We start from the raw sequence: 20,692 nt of genomic DNA on the forward strand, positions 1-20,692 counted from the left end.
TGTGTCGTGTGGACGTTAAACCCCATTTCTCTCTCTCTCTATTTAGAAAGGGCGAAAAGCCAAGGTTCAGTGTACACGTAAAAGAACCCTTAACAGCTCGAATTCGATAGAAGAGTAAGCAAAACTACACTACTGCATGGCGTATGCCGGTCTTCATTAGCCCAATCAGAGCAGAACAGAACGACGTTAAACACCATTTCATTTCTTACGGTTACACTTTTGGAATTATATACCACCCATATTTCTACACTGAAGAGTTCAAAGCAACACATATTTCGAAGTTTGAAACGGTGAATGTACAACCTCAGTTTTGCATTCAATCTAATTTAGTCAAACTCTGCCGAATCGAAAATGGCTTTCTATGTCAGTTGATGAAAACCATTGTAAGTTTCTTGAATTTTAGCCAGATCATTAAAATATAAGAACATTTACATACCTGATTGATGTATCATCAGCACAGTCGTCAACCAATCGGAACTTCACCTGTTCTCTATGTTGTAGGGGGTAAAAATACGGATATATTAACCACACAAGGTTTCGGGTTTACGAACGTTTATTAAAAGTTATCCAATAAAACCCTGAAAATATACAATTTTAATATAAATAACATGTATAATTAATCAAACATATAAAATCAATGCATTTGTATCATTAAAATAATATATTACATATTAAAGTAGCTTAGTCTCTAACTCAATATCATCCAAAGTCTTCCACATTGAAAACACAAATTATTTGTCAATTTAAATCAACATTGATGTTGTGATCTTACTGGGAAAAGGTGGGCTTCTGATATCCAATATTTAAGAAAAAATAAACATTTTACCATTGGTACACGAATCGTGTACCATAATGCGTTCCAGCGCCATTTGTAACAAGGGACAAGAAAGAACGAGGTTAGACATATTCCACAAGTCATGTCAAATGGTGAAGCCATATATTATTTGGAGAACATGCGCAATAGACTGGAATAGCCTGACACTCGATATTGCCATTCGACTGAGACTTCTGGCGTATTTCGCCGAACATAACGGATTTGAAATTAGAGTAAAAATGGAAAAGATTGAATGTAAATTAGTCTGTATACATTCAGATTACATTATTATATGCGTTGAACATGACCGCCACTTTAAACTAAAACCATTTACACAATGTAATATATATTTAAAACTAATAGTAACATATACCTTTAAACTGCAATTTTTAAATCTTTGACTGATACAATACAAATTGGCCCATAAATCCGGACAGGATCAAATAAACAGAAAGAAGAAAAGCACTGAAATAATAAAAGAACGAAATTAACTTACATACGCAAAGTTAACACAACTAAGTGATACAGGGGCCGCGGAACCGCAGCAACGCGCTCTCGCGTCGATAAGCGACGCTTCGTTTTCGAGACGTCTTCCCTCAATTACCAGACCCCCAACTTCGGAAACCGCTCCGTGGCCTCTGATATACATGTAGTTTCTAACGACTAGTAAGTTGTAACTAATTATACCTAGAAATATATTGCCTATGTAGCAGGGTTTTTATCCAATAAGGAATGAAAACACCAGGTCGTAGGTTCAGGATTTTATTTACAGTTGGATAGTATACAGATAAAAAAAAACCTAAGTTTAATACCCTCAAAATGCACAGATATACTCATAGAAATACTTATAGAAATATATTAATAACTTCATTATTTCATATATAAAATATATATCCTAATTATAGCCTACCACAATATTTACTATAAAAATATAAAAATCAAGTCAAATAAATATATAAAACTTACCAAGTAATACGATGTGCTGTTCCTTGTGAAAAGGTAAGCTTGCATGTGAGGTTTGCCAGAGAAGCTGAGATGTGATTAGTTTAGTGAGTTAAAAGTGAGTATAGTTTAGACTTGCTATTGAAAAGAGATTTCTGACAAGCTTAAAGATATAACATTAAAGAGACAGTCCCACACATTTTAAAGGGGAATACCATATATATAATAAATACAAATGAAATGAAATGGGGTTTAACGTCCTACTGTTCTGCTCCTATACTGGGCTAATGAAGACGGGCATACGCCATACAGTGTGCTATGAGGGAAATTTTGCCCGGGCAGCGGCACTATCGCCTACTCTTATATCGAATTCCAACTGCCAAGGGATATTTTACGTGCATTCCAATGTATACACGGGACCTCGGTTTTTCGTCTCATCCGAAGGACTAGACAGCTGTCCTTGTCAGGCCCTTCGTCCTGCATCACTGACAAGGGGGAACCACGCCGGCAAATCTGGATGAACTTTCTCGACCAATGCAGGGATCGAACACCCGACCTCCAGGCTAGCGAGCCAGCGTCTTACGCTATTAAACATAATTTATGTATTGGTCTGTTGTAGAGTCTTGGGGCAGTCTTTATCTGAACTTTGTGGAGGAGTGATGTTTGGTTCAAATGATAGATCGTTTGGTGTTATTGGTGGATCTTCGAAAATTTCATTCGTTGCGGGATATAATGGTCGACTATTTATTAGATATGTTGTTTCTGCTAAGATAGTAGGGGGGCTGGATGGCCGAATTGTTAGCACGTCCGTGCTGTATCATAAGGCCTGTCATTGAGTCAACTGGCGTGGTTTCGAATCCCTGGTTGTACGTGACAAGGAGTAGGGTCGCCTGTCCAACCTCGTGGGTTTTCTCCGGGGGGGGGGTCCTCCGGTTTCCTCCCACTGCTAAAGACCCCTACGCGCAAGCGAATTATTGAAAAAAAAAACATATGTTAGTCCCGAAATGACATAGTTTGTGTCGAGTGGACGTTAAACCCCATTTCTCTCTCTCTCTCTCTCTCTTCAGTGTATTCGCGCATTTTACACGTAGCATTTGAAGCTTGTCTAACAGAATGAATGAGGGATTCCATTACACCATTCGTGTGACTGGCGTAAGGTATATTCCAATCCCATTGGAACTGCAAGTTACGTCCATATTTTTGTGTTATCACATTTTTGACTTTGTTAATGTTCCCAGTCTTTCATTATTTCTGTGAGTCAATGAAATTAGTTCCTTGGTCGGACCATAAACATTTGGCTTGACCTCTTATACACGAAAATCTACGATATGCCATGTGGAATGTGTCTGCGCTTTTGTCGGTAACAAGTTCAAGATGTATTGCTCTTGACGTCATACAGGCGAATATTATAACTTTAGCCTCTTTAAGAGTTTTTCGTTCTAACTTGATTTGAACTGGACCGAACATATCAAGCGCGGTGTTGTAAAATGCTGGAAATCCTGCAGCTACTCTGAGGTCTGGTAGCTGTCCCATTAGCTGTTTTTCTAGCTTTCGATGCAGTTTTCTACACGTAAAACAGTTTCTTAGAGAGTTAGCGGTATTCCATAATCCGAAAATCCAAATATGTTTACTAGCTTCTGCTATGAGACTTTATAGCCACTTAATGTCCACGCCTCTCGTCCAGATGAATTAGTAGTAAATTCACAAATTTGTGATCCTTTGGTAAAATGAATAAAAATGGGACATTGGTCAAGATTTGTATCGTTATCAAAACTTAATAACTGATATCTTAATCATACTTGAATAATTAATAATACAACAAACAAATACGTTCCCAAAAGATGGTCGTATTTTCAACACTTTATAGAAAACTCGGGAAATTTTCGCGTGATTAGGCCCAGGCCCATAACTTAATAGGGGGGGGGGGGGGCGTCAGATAAAGCCTGCTGGTTCTTCATAAAACACCTTTGGTGCAGTTATAACACGCTTTCGAGAAAACTCACAAACTCACCCGTCCGTTAATTAACACACCCAGTACACCCTAGCGATAATTAAAACAACTTTCAGTCAATTTCACACCACTAGCCTCTTCGTATTCATAATATATGTATTGTATGTGATAAAATAAAGTCCTCTCCCTTAATAAAAAAAATGTTCTCTCTTATAGCAATGGATCGACCGGTGTCTTATCACCTAGCAGGTGTGGGCTCTCAGCTATTCTCTCTGACTGTTATAAATTTAGGGTGCTTTAATTTCTAGAGTATATCCTAATTTACGCACAAATTTAATAGCCTTCGGCAATCTTACCAATTCTTCAAAAATAATGTAAATTCAACATACAGCGCCAAAAAGTGCTCCCTACCTAACCATTTGAGAACAAATTTATGCATCTCCCATCCCTGATTAGTGACCCAGTGCCTTACTCACTGAGACACTGCGACTCTCCCGTAAACAAACAGACATAATATACTATTCAAAAAAAGTAGGGGATATTTGATTTTGGGGGCATAATACTAAAATATGCAAATGACTACGAAAAAAGTCACTATAGAACCTAACAGAAGAAACATTTCCAGTTACATGTGACGCCCAAACGCACCAATAGCTACCGCATGGAATGCAGGTGATGCTTGGGATCATCATGGGGGTCCAACCCAAGATTTGCACGACTCTGACTTTGAATGTTACAGTCATTGTGGCATTGAATTCCAGGGTGGAAACATCAGTTTAATTGTTTTAGTGACCAGAAAACAAATTTTGATATGCGTCGGCTTTCCCAAAATGAAAGGTTACGTGCCCTTGGCATGCTACAGATCGGCACAACACAGGCGGTTGTGGCGCGGACGATGAATGTTTCTCAGTCTGTCATAAGCAGGCTATGGTCCAGATACCGTGATACACAATCTGTACAGGACCACGCTCAGGTCGACCAAGGGCGACAACTCAAGCCCAGGATCGATTTATCCGTACCTTGGCCTTGAGAAATCGTGTCATCACAGCAAATCAGATCAGCGCTCGTCTTCAAACAGACACTGGTGTGAGAGTGAGTGGCCAGACGATTCGGAATCGACTGCATAGGGGTCACCTTCGCGCCCGACGTTCTCGCGTGATCCCTTGTTTGAGAGATCATCACATTCAGGCAAGACGTCGTTGGTGTAGGGATCGTCAACACTGGGAAAATCGACGCTGGAGCAATGTGATGTTTTCAGATGAGTCAAGGTTCACTGTTGATTTTTTGGACAGACGTAGGAGGGTGTGGCGTCGTCGAAACGAGCGCTTCCAAGACGTTAACGTCATCAGACATGATCGATTTGGGGGTGGTTCTGTTATGGTGTGGGGAGGCATCACTGTTGCTGGAAGAACGGCTTTACATGTTGTTGCAGGGCGTGTTACAGGCCAGTACTACCGGGACAACATCTTGGCAGTCCATGTTGTGCCGTTCGCACGACGTCATGGCCGCCGTTTCATCTTCCAGGATGACAACGCAAGATGTCACAGGGCCAGGATCGTTACGGGTTACCTCCAACAACAGAACATCACCACATTACCTTGGCCAGCACTGAGTCCCGACCTCTCCCCCATCGAGCATGTCTGGGACATGCTTGGACAGAGGTTACGTCAACGTCAACAACGTCCTGCCAATGTCCAAGAACTTGCTGCTGCGTTGCAACAGGAATGGGACAATCTGGACCAAAATGACCTTAGACGTCTCATTAGGAGTATGCCACGTCGGATCAATGCTTGTTTGGCAAACAGAGGAGGATTTACCCGTTACTGACTTGGTTGTGATGCTGTGGTAACTTTGCTGTTTGACCCCGGGTATCATTTTACCCTTATAATGGCCAGTCTGTGCCTTACTTAGTCTAACGATCATTTGGAATAAATCGATGAATGTGAACTTCATTTCATTTTGTCATTTGTTTCTTCGTCAGTTTCATTAGGTGACTTTAATAACACTTAAAAATCAAATATCCCCTACTTTTTTTGAATAGTATATATATTAAGTGAATACTTCGATCTGCACACACCTCTGTTCATGACAGGTCAGCGTTTTGATTATTATATACTCTTCTAAAAAAGTAGGAGATATTCAGAAACAATACAAAACTGCGGAAATGCACTGCTGTTTTTATTAGAGGTAACCAGCGTATGTTAATAACAGGTCATTTGCCTACACATGAACATGAACAGTTCATATGGCGGCCCCATTTCACTCGCAAAGAGTTACTCTGTCAAAAGTGAAAATGGACGTTTTTGATTTTTGTTTTAATAATGAGTAATTGCTCCACCAATCCTCCAGACATTTAGCAATTCGTCGTGGCATGCTCCTAATCAGCCGTCCAATCACGATTAGGGGCAATCTGACCCACTTCTCTTGCAGTGCCACGGCCCATTCTTGCAGTATTGTCGGCTGACGTTGACGACACGTCTCCCGATCAAATTAAACGTAACACACTAAAGCAAAGATACGCCAAACAGTAAATCGTATGCAAGAACCGATAGGAAAGCAAACATGTCCGGATAAACCAGTAGTTTTCATCAACCCTTCCTTGAAGTGTCAAATTTGACAATGAACCCCTCCCACGTGTGAATGGCGATATTGCGTGTCGTTACGTGCAGATCAGTGGTTCTATTGGGGCGATAAGTTCTTCATCTGTGAGCATACTCTTAAAGCATGTCAAGTGTCCATGACTATTTATCATATCACATCCTGCATAAGTATTTGCCTTTCAATATACCCTACTTTTTTTGAAGAGTTTATCATCCTGTAAAATCTCAGACCAACATACCTGATGAGATATAAAGATTGGACGCATCATCTATAACGTTTTGGATTTTTTTTTCTGGCTTCAAATGTTATATAGATTTATTAACATGACAAGCCCATAATCAACGTGCTGGACCATCGGATAGCTCCGATTTTAAGTAGATTAGAACACTGCATCCATTTAAGATTTTAACTAGGTCTCGATTGTCAAGTACCGTGGCTATGATAATAAACTACGCTAAATTTTGTCAAAACTTCAAACACTTATAACTTCGAACAGAATAAAGTAATTTGACTAAAATGTTCAATCTGGCATTCATTTTTCATTGGTATCTATTTTGAACTATTATAGCAACAACGGTCAGCTCTTTATCTAATTCTTACATAATGCATCTTTAAATTATATTCAAATAAAGAAGTCTGGTTATGAAAAATAAAAATAGAAATCTACCATGTTCGTGTAATTTAGTTCTTACTAAGAGTAGTAGTTGTGGGAAGAAAAATCCCTGCAGCAGTGCATAGAGAAGGCTGGTCATTCGAGAACTTGTCATATTGTTTTTGTTCAACATGTCCATAGAGGAGAGAGAGAGAGAGAGAGAGAAATGGGGTTTAACGTTCACTCGACACAAACTAGGTCATTTCGGGACTAACATATGGTTTTAATTTTATTTCAATAATTCGCTTGCGCGTAGGGGTCTTTAGCAGTGGGAGGAAACCGGAGGACCCGGAGAAAACCCACGAGGTTGGACAGGCGACCCTACTCCTTGTCACGTACAATCGGGGATTCGAAACCATGCCAGTTGACTCAATGACATGCTTTATGATACAGCACGCACGTGCTAACCATTCGGCCATCCAACCCCCAAAGTCCATAAAGGAACCTGTTGAAAGTGTTTGAGCATTATCATGCTGAAACGTGTGCAGATCTGGATGTCATCTGAAAACTGGCATGGTGTGATATCCTTGTAGGCTACTAGCCGTCATTTCTGCCTCTACACACATGCAGCACAATCAAATTCGTCCCCCCACCCCCTCACATTCCCCGGTCAGTGTTTCACAGGTGGAATCTGGATTCATTATATCAGGCCATTGTTGTGATTGCCAAGCATAGTCGGCGACGAAATGTAGGTGAACCCATAGTAGCAGTATATCTGCACCAACCTGGCTAATGAAGACGGGTGGACAACAGAGGTGACGACAATAATACAACCATATTTTCATGTGGACGTAACTAAATGGAATTTTACATGAAATATCTTTATTTATTAACTATTTACATTTTGATAAATCAAACAATTATGGCGGTCATCTTGTTTTCTTCCTTGAATGTTTTGGTTGGAAACTGAAATGAATAAAAGATGAATAATTATTATTTATTATGAATTATAATCAGAATATTCAAGTATTATATTCAAATGTATTATTTTCAATACTGTTCACCAATTAATTAATGTTCCTACTTGTATACCATCAGATGTCTAGAATACAGTTAAAGTTCTTCTTGTACTCCTCACCTCCCCCCTTTAAAATAATATCTGAACATTCACACTGATAATAAGTATCAGGAATGGGGTTTAACATCTAGTCATAACAATAATTCAGTTTTTGAGACCATGATATTCTTTTTATTTTAATTTGAGAATTTTGTCAAGACAGTGGTATGTCCATCTACTCTTTATTGAATTACAACTGCAAATGGATCTTAAAGTGTACATCAATGGTTCTTTATCCAATCCAAACAACTACAGTTGGTAAAGTCTTCTTGGTGTCAAGTGAGAAGAGGGCTAGAAAAATCTTGAAGATAATTCTTGGCCCATGCCATGATTTAACTGCTCGAGCACTGCACCCCACCTTCCCCACCACCACCACACACTAACATATATAAAAATATAAATAGGTGTACAAATCTTCACTTTTACTGATAATGAAACATACTCAAATAGTTCTTGAGCTTCTTTTTCTTGTTCATTTTGTTGACTTTCTGCCTAAAATTAGAAAAAAAAATTATACCAATATTTTCATCTCATTGGCTGATTTGATCAATTTTCTGAACCAGACATCAATACCAATGTTCCATGAGCTTTTTAGAATACAAACATATATTGAACAACAAATATGATTGAATTTCGGTACTAGTATATGTGTAAAGCTGCTGATCGTCATTTGAGTGAATTTGGATCACTTGTAAACAACAATATTGTGAAAGTTATCATTCTAAAAATGGTTAAACTCTGTTCAGCATTTACAAAGATATGAATCAAAAATATCGAACTACAGCACCCTCTGCAGTAAATATAAATGAAATGAAATGAAATGAAATGGGGTTTCAACGTCCACCTGTTCTGGTCCGAACTGGGCTAATCAAGACGGGCATATGCCATACAGTGTGCAATGAGGGAAATATTGCCCGGACAGCGGTACTATGGCCCACTCTTATATCGAATTCCAACTGTCAAGAGATCTTTTACGTGCACTCCAATGTGTACACTTGACCTCAGGTTTTTCGTCCCATCCGAACAACTAGACAGCTGTCCTTGCCAGGCCCTACGGAAAATCGGGATGAACTTTCTCGGCCAATGCAGGGATCGAACACTCGACCTCCAGGCTAGCGAGCCAGCGTCTTACCCACTTAGCCACCGTGATCCCCTGATCCCCTAGTAAATATAAACAAGTGTGTAAGAGGTAAATGATGCTCAAGTTATTGAAGTAGTGAAACTATATATAATCAAAGTTAAAATCAAAGGTATTGTATTCAAAGCATCCACAAATCAAATTGCTATCTCTGCTTAGCTTAAGCAGAGGATGCTCATCATCAAACTCAGTCAAGGTATTCATCTAATAAACACCTACACCAAATTGAAGTTATTGCATCCCAAAAAGTGTGACAAGAGACACACAAACTTGCATTACTAGTCCATTGCTTTCTTCAACATAGGGAACAATGAAAGAATCGTTACATCAATTGGCAAATCGAAGTGAGAATTGCTCACTGTAAGTTTCAATCTGATTAAAACATAGATCCTATTTCGTTTCAATTATTATTGTTCAAACCTTTGTTTTACTTGTCTTTACTACACTAGGATCTGAAAGAGTTGTTATATAACCCGCGTTCTGTTGATGTGATGGATTAGCCAATGAAATGGTCTGTTATGGCGAGTTTTTGGCTTGAGGTGCACAGAACAGTGGGTAACCCACTAGAAAAATCAAATGTCTGATGTCATAGGGTCAAAAGCCGCTTGTATGACCTCTGACACGACCTTCCACCTTTGAAGGTATAAAAAAAGGAAACGAAATATAGATCTGTATTTTAATCAGATTGTGTAAGTTTGAATGAAGTGAACTAAAATGGGTGTAATAAACTAAACATGTTTCTAGTTTTATTTTAAATGATGTCATACCTGCATTGATTGTTGAAACCAGTTCTCTAAATCTTTAGATCTTTCAACTTCATGAACTTGTAAATCACTTCCACCAATAATATTAGGTAAGGCATGTGATCCTGCATGTTGTACCTATAAACACACATATACCATCAATCTAAATTTGATTCAATGTCGATAGCATTCTTCCTTAAAACCTGGACATTAACCCCACATTTCATTTTATTCCTGGGCAAGCACTAAAATCATTAAGTTCCATTGTAGCTCAGCCACTGTCACTCAGTGAGTAAAGTGCTTGCTCATTGATTTTCTATCCTGGTTTCCTCCCTTGTCATTGGTTCAAGACTGAGGGCATGGCAAAGAAAACGTCTTTAGTCGTTCGGAGTCGATGAAAACCTAAGGTTCTGTATACACGTTGGAATTCAATAAAAATGCATACAAAATTTTCCATACAAAATTTCCATTATAGCCATTATGTGTGTTTGATTGTACCTACCTTTTTAAACTTTTTGTAATTTTTAACAAGTTGGCCTTTCCACTTAATATAACCTTGTGGTACAGCTTCACCACGTGTTAATGGTGTTTTTGTTGGTGGTCGTGTTACGAGTTCGACAAATGACGTAACAACACATCTTTCTGGTAAATCCGATTCGAATATATAGTCTTCGTTCTTTACTCGTGGTTTCTATAAAAAGAAAATTACAACTTAGCAGAATGATAAATCTGTTGTTTGTTAAAAGTAGTAATCATTTCAGCAGAATGATAATTAAAGTCTATGTGTCTCATTCAGAGGTGGGAACAAGTCACGGTACCTCGAGTAGAAGTCGAGTCCCAAGTCGCAGCACCTCAAGTTGAGTCGAGTTCCAAGTCGCTGACTTCAGTGTTGAGTCGAGTCTGACTCAAATCTAGATTCGAAATAATGCATTTTCAAAGTGATTTGAGGGCAGAAAGTGTGAGAAAATAAATGAAAACCGAATTCTCGCATGGTACACATATCCAAATGACTGGCAAGACGAATACAAGTGAAGTCAGCACATAAAATGATGACATATTTGTTTTCGTATTCATCTGTAATATCCCAGAATGGATTCTATCAGATTAAAGAGAAGCTTATCACACAGTTTAAACATAACAGATCTGTGACCATACAGCGTTTATATACATTATTAGGTCTTGACCTATCTTCGTTTGAGTAGAAATCTAAATGTGTTTATATACTATAATCAAATGAAATGGCGAACTATTGAAATAAAAATAAACCATAAGTTAGTCCCGAAATGACCTAGTTTGTGTCGAGTGGACATTAAACCCCACTGCTCTCTCTCTCTCTCCTGTTTTTTTTACAGCAATTGGGCTACTGAAGGCAGGCATACACTATGTAGTGTGCTTTGAGAAAAAATTTTACCTAGAGAAACTATCTCAGTCAACATCGGGATCCAACCCAGTACCTCCTAGTTAGTGAGCCAGTGCCTTACTCACTGAGCCATCCATGTTTCACACACAATGTGTTATGTGTTGAAACATTGGGTGTTTGCTAATGAAGGTATATGTACACTCAATGCAATGCCAAATTCAAAGTTTATTTACTGCAACAAATTTTAACAAATGTACATAACAATTAACAAAATTGAGATAACAAGCTTCTGTGGATAATTTCATGAAAGAATTCACTACAAATGCACAAAACCGAAACGTCAGAGAACCATGAAACAAAGCAGGGGTCAGCTGAAGTTAATATCGGGTATGTCCACCCTGAGCTCTTACACAGACTTGAAGTCGCCTTGGCATGGACTAGCACAGATGTCTCACTAGACGCTGTGGGATTGTTTGTCAATGATTTTGGAATGCTTGTGCCAACTCTGCAACAGTTTGTGGCGGCACGGCTTGAGTTCGAACCCGGCGTCCAAGTTCATCTCAAAGGTGTTTGATCGGGTTCGTGTCTGGAGACATAGCTGGCCAATCCATAACATGGACATGATGATTGTTTAGAGAGTCTCTTGTCAACCTGGCAGTGTGGGGTCAGGCGTTGTCATGCTGGAAAACCATCTGTTGACAGGCACCATGTTGAGCCAGCAACGGAAGCAACACCGAACGAAGGATGGTGTCAACATAATGTTGAGCGTTGGGATTGCCTTGGACCACCATTAACTGCGTTCGGAAAATGACGTTGTTAGCAGCCCAAACCATGATGCCACCTCCCCCAAATGATCACTTTCCAGCACGCAGTTACGAGCAATGCGTTTATGTTGACGTCGGTAGATACGGTGATGTCCATCAGGAAAACTGAGGTTTAATCAGGATTCATCCAAGAAGATGACATTTCGCCATGGTGTGTTGTGCAGATATCCCTGATTTGCGGCCCCATTGCTGCCTGGCAAGTCCATGACGATGCAAAAGGATTTGACCTTGGTAAGGTTGACGGCAGCGTAACCCAAGAGGAGACTAACACTGTTTGAGGGCTGATCTGACGTTGCCGTGTGCCAACAGTTCCCTTGGCAGTAGCAGTAGCTAACTAGAACCTGTTGCGCAGATGCTGTAGTCGGATGTGGTGATCTTGAGCAGCGGTTGTTGGCGCTTCAGGTCGGGGTCGATGGGTGAACATTAAAGTGTCTGGCAACGGCTACCTGTGAAGACCCCTGATCCAGCATGCCAATAGCTCTGTTACCGTTTTCTTGTGTAAGGCGTGGCATTTTTCCGAAGTGATGTATGTTGAAATCTTGATCTGTATTAAAAGGGCCAGAGTGCAGGGAATGCACGTGCAAAAAATGTGACATCGGACTGCTTAAAATCGTGAAAAAAGACAAGTGTTGCGTTTTCACGAACAAAGTTCATTACCGAGAACTGATATTGGGTTCAAACCCAGAACTCCACAAAAAGAGACCTATCACAAGTTTCACCTATGTGCCATAAGATAGGAAAGCCAAAGAAAACGTTTACCAGAAATATTTCACGAATTAGGCATTGTGTTTTTTATGACTTTAAGTTCTTTTTAGATACTGGAATGTTTTCATTCTTTAAATTTATTTTGTAACCTATTGTGATGACGTTTACCTGTAAGTGTTTTCTAGTTGTTAAGAATCCATCATGGAGCTGTACTGGTTCTTCATTCTATAAATAAAAAAACAAAAACGAATAAGCTCAACAATCTATCATAAATAAATGAAATGAAATGCGGTTTAAAATCCTACTTTTCTGAACCGACTGTCATAAATAGATATTCTTACACTCAAAATATTTTGAATTGGTTTATGTTTCAGTTTTGAATATTTTCTGAATTTCAATAGGATTCTTCCAGCAAGTTTAAATAAAACCTCGAAAACCTTTAGATTAGTTTTGGAGACAGCAATAACTCTGTGTAAACACTGAAGCACAATTTTGTACTTCGATACAGTTCCTTTAGACCAAGCAAGTTTGTAAAAAGAGTCGCAAAAATATTTTATTCAATAAACTGAAATGGATTGAACAACAGGCAAAGGCCTAGAAAGGAGCAATAACTCTGCAAAAAAAAAAAATCATTGTGTGGTGCTGTATGTCTATGGAGTTGTTTTCTTAGAACTAACTGAACAATCTCTGAAAGTTTGATTAAAATGAACACTCATGAACTCAAACTTTTGGTGTGTTTTGAGGCAGTAAATCAATGCAAAGGGTTTCTCATTGGGACTAGGGGAGCCAGTATGTGTGACTCCCCCTACCCCCAACCCCTTAAAAACACTGCAGAGGGTTTATATAAATTGGGAAATGGATAGATGGACTGGGGTGTTGACAATATATTTCACATGAATGGGGGCGTATACATAAAAAAATTGATTTACACGTGTCTGTTCTGATTGGTCAACATCTACAGGTTCCTCCACATGGGTGATATCTTCTTCTTTAACAATTTCTTCATTTTTAATCACAGTAGTTGTTGGCTGTTTACAAATGGATGCTTCAACAATTTTATTACGCTTGTTTGCAGATTTATCTCTACTGGTCGATGGTGATGGGGATCTTCCTCGCTTTCTTACCGCAACATTCTCTTTTTTGGGGATATTTTGATTAGTAGATGTCATCATCAAATCGTCATCATCAATTGTAGAATTTGGTTGTCTCTTTCTCCCCGGAACTGGACTAGGAGATCGGTTTCTTTTTCGGGATGATGTGGGTTCCGTTTTGATTTGTTCTGTTATTTCTGTGTATATAGAAGAGTCTTTAGCTATGTTCATTGATGTTGTTGTCATTGGTGTCAGCGGTTCATCTTTAATTTCTACTACTGGTTCATCACCATCTGCTACAGACTGAGTTGGTCTGGAATACAACAAACTTATATATTCACGCCTGTAATCAGGAGATAAACATATTCCTGTTTCAAATTTATCACAGGGTTTAATTATTGTCCATTTAAGCATGCTTGAATTATCCATTAGAGAGAAAGAGAGAGAGAGAAATGGGGTTTAACGTCCACTCGACACAAACTAGGTCATTTTGGGACTAACACATGGTTCAATTTTATTTCAAGGCGACCCTACTCCTTGTCATGTACAACCGGGGAATCGAAACCACGCTCGTTGACTCAATGACAGATCTTATGGGACAGCGCGCACGTGCTAACCATTCGGCGCCGAATATAATTAAAGGTGTACCACAGCAATTGTGTTTGACAAGGCCTGTGTATGACACTGTCTAAGACAGGTGTCTTATTTCCAGGCATTATTGTACTGTATTTCTGTAAAACTAGAAATAAATGTTTTACCCTTTTCTAATTGGAACAGGAGATTTTTCACGTGTTCTAAGAACAGGTGATTTTGCTTTCTTCACAGCTTCCTGAAAAAGAAATGGGACATGGACTATTCAGAATAGTTATCAGTACAAAGCTTTGCAACAAGGAGGATGGACAACAATAAATGGGCTTTAACATCCACTTAAAACAACTATTTTGGGGCAAATGTATGATAAATCAATATTTTATTTTTATTGTTGTACCCTAGAGCTGTTACAAGGAAGCAAGAGAGCCCGAAGAAAGCTTATAGATTAGTCTGACTGTGGATCCCAACCACTCATGATTGAACCACTTACAATTTTCTAAGGCTCCCAAACTGGCATCAGATTCCCCATGTTAGTGATATATGGATTTAAGATATGTCCCCTGTCAAGGTAAAACTCCTGGTCATGTGATCTTGATGAGTTGCTGGGAAGTATCCAGGCATGTGAGGCATCTCTTAAAGAGCGATGAGTAGACATGTACACAATAATGAAGGGATGTACGAAATGATGATGTATGAAATGTACTATAAAGAACTTATACATAGCTGTTTATCTATTTAACATCCAACACTCTTCACATAAATCTTTCATATCTTAATAGATATTCTGATAAAAAAAGATTGGACATCAACCTAAAGCAAAATGATCACAATTTCTATTCATGTGACTGTGATATTAGTTATGGAAATTCATCGTCCTAATACCAACAATTTCATACTACAATGTACTGTTCAAAGGACACCCATCATCCACCCTCTCTTGGAGTATGCTATATTAATATTAATTAATCCTACAGAAATGAAATAGGGTCTAATATCTAATTTTCTGCACCAACTGGGTTAATATGTGCACATCCACATGTATACGGAACCTCTTTTTGTCTTCCCATGCGGGGATCACGGTGGCTTAGTGGGTAAGACGTTGGCTCGCTAGCTTGGAGGTTGGGTATTTGATCCCTGCATTGGCAGAGAAAGTTTATCCAGATTTTCCGGCGTGGTTCCCCCTTGTCAGTGATGCAGGACGGAGGGCCTGACAAAGACAGCTGTCTAGTCATCTTGATGGGATGAAAAAACGAGGTCCCGTGTACACATTGGCATGCATGTAAAAGATCCCTTGACAGTTGGAATTCGATATAAGAGTAGGCCGTAGTGCCGCTGTCCGGGCAAAATGTCCCTCATTGCACACTGTATGGCGTATGCCCATCTTCTTTAGCCCAGTTCGGAGCAGAAGAGTGGGACGTTAAACCCCATTTTATTTCATTTCCCATGCAAAGAACTAGACACTGGTCGACAAAAGATGTAAATTAATGAGTTTGTATAGGTTATAAGTTACCTTTGATATAAATGTTTCATCAACTGTTTGTCTTCCACCAGGTGTTGCTACAGTTTTTGTCTTTCTTGTCTTCCTGTAAGCAATCAATTATATTCAATAAGTATATATTAATATCAATCTCATTCAATAAATATATATTAACATTAACATTCAATAAGTATAATCTCATATATATATATTAACATTAACATTCAATAAGTATATATTAACATCAGTCTTATTCAACAAGTATATATATTAAAGGGACTCTCCCCATTTGAACAGAGTCTCAAAAATAAAAGTCCGAACATGTATGAAATTTAAGCGGCAGAATATAGAGGAATGGGGTATTGACCTTGCCTCAAAATTTTAGCTCAAAATAACGAGTCATTTGGACGTGAATGTCAAAATTGCTCACCGGACAACGTAACCCTTTTAAGATTTTGTGTTAATTTTTTCGTTGGGTGACCTGATTATCGATTGCCGTTCCTTTAGAAGTCTATACAGTGGATGATCCACGTGCTACACATTATTTTTATCAAAACACCGCATAATACAGCTTGGGACACCGGTCTCCATTTCCAGATGAAGATGACGAGTTTAAGTTGTTTGAAAATGTATAACAAATACTGACTTAGTTGCTCGGCCCTTAGGTAGAGGATTTTAAGGGATTTTAACACAAAATTAAGCAGTTTTATTCTCCAACATATTATCGGGATTGACCTTTTAACATCAAACAATCTTATTCAATAAATATATATTAACATTAACATTCAATAAGAATTTTCATTACGATAGGTTCTGTTATTTTATATATTTTATTGAAATTTCTGTAATCACTCATGTAAATTTTGTTTTACGAGAGCGTAACATGTTAGTTCAATAATGCTATATAGTTTGTTTGTCTTGGAGAATATTTACAATACTTACCCTTGTTGAGAAATTTCTGTATTTACTGCTAATATATCTGAGGTTTCAAACATCGATTCTGTATTCAATGATTGAGATTTTATCTCTGGAATAACCTGTTTATCTGTTTAAATATCAAGACAAATCCATCTTCAATACATAGAATGTATTAGGCAAACAAAAGTAATAATATATTGCAGACTGTGTTTCAGAATGGAATAGATTAAAAGCATGTATAACAATGCTGTAACAGAATGGTGTTTAATGTCTTACTTTTCTGGCCCAAGTAGGCTAATGAAGACGGGCATACACCATACAGTGTGCTATGAGGGAAATTTTGCCCGGAAAGCAGCACTACAGCCTACTCTTATATCGAATTCCAACTGTCAATGGATCTTTTACGTGCACGCCAATGTGTGCTATAAGGGTAATTTTGCTCAGTCAACAACTTATTCTTACCGTATATTGATTTCCAACTGTTAGGGGATCTTTAACGTGCAGCTAATGGTATACACGGGACCTTTCTTTTTTATATCCCATCCAACGACTAGACACCTTTCTACATGACTAACGATCAGAAACAAGGATAGAAAATCGCATCGTATAGAATTTTCACAAGAACCTCGTTACCTCAGGAATACTGAGCCAACATCATAGCCATAGAGTCATATTTAACAGCTAGAAATAGATATCTGTTGTTTTATTTACAAACAGTTGACTCGTTGCGTGAAACAAACTTACTAGATATATCAGGATTACAGTGGTTTTCTGTTGAACAAAACAATACGGCATAGCCAATTTCAGAATCAGGAATCATATTTTTCTTATTTCTAAAATATAAAAAAACCTGATGCTGTAAATATGTTGTTCATATTGATTGGAGAAGAAGAAGTGTATATTGATATGGCACATAATTTCTATCCACTAATGAATGATCAAAGCAATTATACGCTATGTACACTATATATCTTTTACAATTTACACAACAGTATATATATTTGTTCAAATACAACTGGGCTAATATACACTCAGACTGATTATCGTGACATTTAATTAAAGATACATTATGGGAGATGATATAAAGTGTTGACTGTTCTCGCTATAATAGCTAAAAAAAAAAACACAGGAAACATAAATAGAACATGTTGAAAATTTCAGTTAAATTGCTCCACGCTGAACCGACATATTAGCTTTAGAATTTCAAGCCTAGCCTTGATCATCATTACTAAAGTATATCTGATTCAAATCCAGTGAAAATCTGACACATAAGATGACATCGAGAGTTGATTACGGTTTGGATAAGTTAATACCGGGTAAAGTCTATTTAATAGTTAATATAACATTTCAGGCCAAAAGAAAGACCTGCAATAGGCAGATTTAACTCTTGCATAATGTATGTTTAAGAAAACAAAATCTAAATACCAACTATAGATAATCTCTCGGCTTGGATTCAGTTGGGTTTAAACTAGGCCCTTCAATTTAGTTCACAACAAATAAAGGTGGTGGCGTCTTGTTGCAATGGGAGCAAGATAGATCAATGGAATATTCAGTTTGTCATATCTTTATACATACTGAACAGAATCGAACAATTTTTTGACTGATATTCCTATTAGAGATTCAACTACCACAATGTTATAGTTTGCAGGGGATTCCATAGCACTAAAATCATTCATAGTCTTTAAACTTACTTTTTAAGGATTTTTTGTACCTGGTGACACCATTGTTTAGCATTAGGGGTTAAAGAATTTAAATCTTCAGTTATTGTCATGACAACCGTTCCATCCTGACACAAAACACTATCATCATTATCATCTGATCCTTCTTCCATTAATATAGGCATACCACCAGCTAATTCAATGGCCACATTCATCTTTTTAAACTGAAATGAAAAGAAATGAAATGGGGTTTAATATCCTACTTTTCTGCACCCACTTGGCTAATGAAGGCAGTCTACACCATAATAATTGTGTTAGGAGAGAAATTTTGTCAGGACAGCATTCAATCTGATTAAAATACAGATCTATATTTCGTTTCGTTTTTTTATACTTTCAATGGCCTACACTACATGAACATCTGACCGGTTGTAGCGATAGGTCACGTCAGGGGTCAGACAAGCACCTTTTGACCCTATTACGTCAGACATTTGATAAACCAATCAGCATTGATGTTACTAGTCGATTACCCACAGTTCCATGCAAAACACACCTAAAGCTCGTCGTAACATACTGTTTCATTGGCTAACCCCTCACATTATACAGAACACGTCAATGATAACAACTCTTCCAGATTCTAGTGTAGTAAAGACAAGTAAAACGAAATTTTGAACTATAAAAAACGAAACAAAATAGGATCTGGGTTTTAATCAGATTGGGACAGCATTGGTACAGTCCATAGAATTAAAACTGCCAAGGGTTCTTTTACGTGCACCCCCAATGCATACACATGACATCGATCTTTTCACATATTCGAATAAGTAGACACCCTACTTGCCACGCCCTCCATCATGCATCACTGAGAAGAGGAAACCTTGCTGGAAGAATCCTGGGGATTTTTTTCGTCCAATACCATGCGCCAACTCGAGACCTGCTGGTTAGCAACCCAACGTCTTACTCACTAAGTCACTAAAAGAAACAAGCCAACACTGAGACTGATGTTCCCATGCCTCAATCTCATATCAAATTGATGTCCCCTACCTCAATCTCATATTAAATTGATGACATCCATTACTTGTCCATTTATCATTTTGTAAAGCATCATGTAATCCAATTGCTTACCACACTGCTCAACGAAAGTAGATATTGCTCGTTATCACAATGGAATTATACACTCATTTATATCACTTTCACAATTAGATTCAAAGTTATCATGTTCCAAAGCATAGAAAAAACTTTAACTAATCTTAAACTAAACCGAAAATGCTCATCAGCAAACTCAGTCAAGCCATTGACCTAGTGAACTTCCACCTAAGTTTTCCAGCCTGTCAATTTCAATGCATTTCAATCAAGACTAGCAGATATGGCCGAAGCAGTTCCCATACTTAGACCCACTTGCCATAGTTAGCTTTATTCTTCAAGAATATTATAGCATTACCACTAGTTTATGATCTATTTAAATGATCATTCATAATTAAAATGACATAGAATACCTGTTTGGGAATAAGAAATATAAATTTCATTCCCTGGAATAATGTCTTCCGTCTAACATCAGGTAAGAAAGAAACACTGTCAGAATTAATTTCTGATTCAATAACAGTTGGTAAATAGCTGAAAAATAATCATATGTATCAATTAAAAATCTGTTAAATAGCAAAAAGCTTTCCTAGATTCCTAGATATTTAACTTTCACCATATTGTAGATCGCAAGGGATTCAAAATCCCTCAAATTACACTCGGCATCATTAAAGGAGCTAAACCTCTAACTCAAAATTTTCTATACTATTCGAAATTAAAAATACAAAATGGACAATTTCAATCAACATTGATGGTGTTATACTGCCATGAAAATGGGGAATTCTATATAACATCCAATATTTAAAACAATGAACATTTTCAAATCAGTACATGAGTCGTGCACTCTATCATTTCAGGCGCCATTTGTAATAAACAAAGAAAACCATATACTACATTTCAATGTAGGAGTAATTAGTAATGGTTAATTCACAAACCATAAAATAATTTTAAAAAACGTATAGAATTGACTAATTAGCCGTGAACAATTGTTGTTCAATTGATTAGAAATTACAATAATTTAATATAAATCACTTTATATACACTCATATTACATTAATGTGTTTTTAGACCCATTTATACACCCTTTAAATTTTAC

At 37.8% G+C, this 20,692-nt stretch overlaps 1 protein-coding gene across 3 annotated transcripts in view; it reads right to left on the minus strand.

Moving 5' to 3' along the window:
* Positions 1–7,765: 7,765 nt before the first annotated feature.
* Positions 7,766–20,692, minus strand: part of LOC126815727 (nibrin) — a 417,793-nt gene continuing 404,866 nt past the window's right edge. For 2 of the 3 annotated variants that reach the window (XM_056099967.1, XM_050541620.2), the window contains exons 6-17: positions 20,013–20,130; positions 18,556–18,746; positions 17,609–17,697; positions 16,889–16,991; positions 15,980–16,052; positions 14,637–14,707; positions 13,717–14,191; positions 12,956–13,012; positions 10,401–10,589; positions 9,923–10,036; positions 8,460–8,509; positions 7,766–7,866 (exon numbers count right to left, since the gene is read on the minus strand). In XM_056099967.1, coding sequence (XP_055955942.1) covers positions 7,830–7,866; positions 8,460–8,509; positions 9,923–10,036; positions 10,401–10,589; positions 12,956–13,012; positions 13,717–14,191; positions 14,637–14,707; positions 15,980–16,052; positions 16,889–16,991; positions 17,609–17,697; positions 18,556–18,746; positions 20,013–20,130 — 1,567 coding nt within the window. In that variant the 3' untranslated portion in view covers positions 7,766–7,829. Of the gene's footprint in view, positions 7,867–8,459; positions 8,510–9,922; positions 10,037–10,400; positions 10,590–12,955; positions 13,013–13,716; positions 14,192–14,636; positions 14,708–15,979; positions 16,053–16,884; positions 16,992–17,608; positions 17,698–18,555; positions 18,747–20,012; positions 20,131–20,692 lie in introns of those variants that run through there. The other variant, XM_056099969.1, reaches the window with a different exon arrangement.

Source organism: Patella vulgata, chromosome 3, assembly GCF_932274485.2.
Source record: "Patella vulgata chromosome 3, xgPatVulg1.2, whole genome shotgun sequence".
In the NCBI taxonomy this organism is placed as follows: domain Eukaryota; kingdom Metazoa; phylum Mollusca; class Gastropoda; family Patellidae; genus Patella; species Patella vulgata.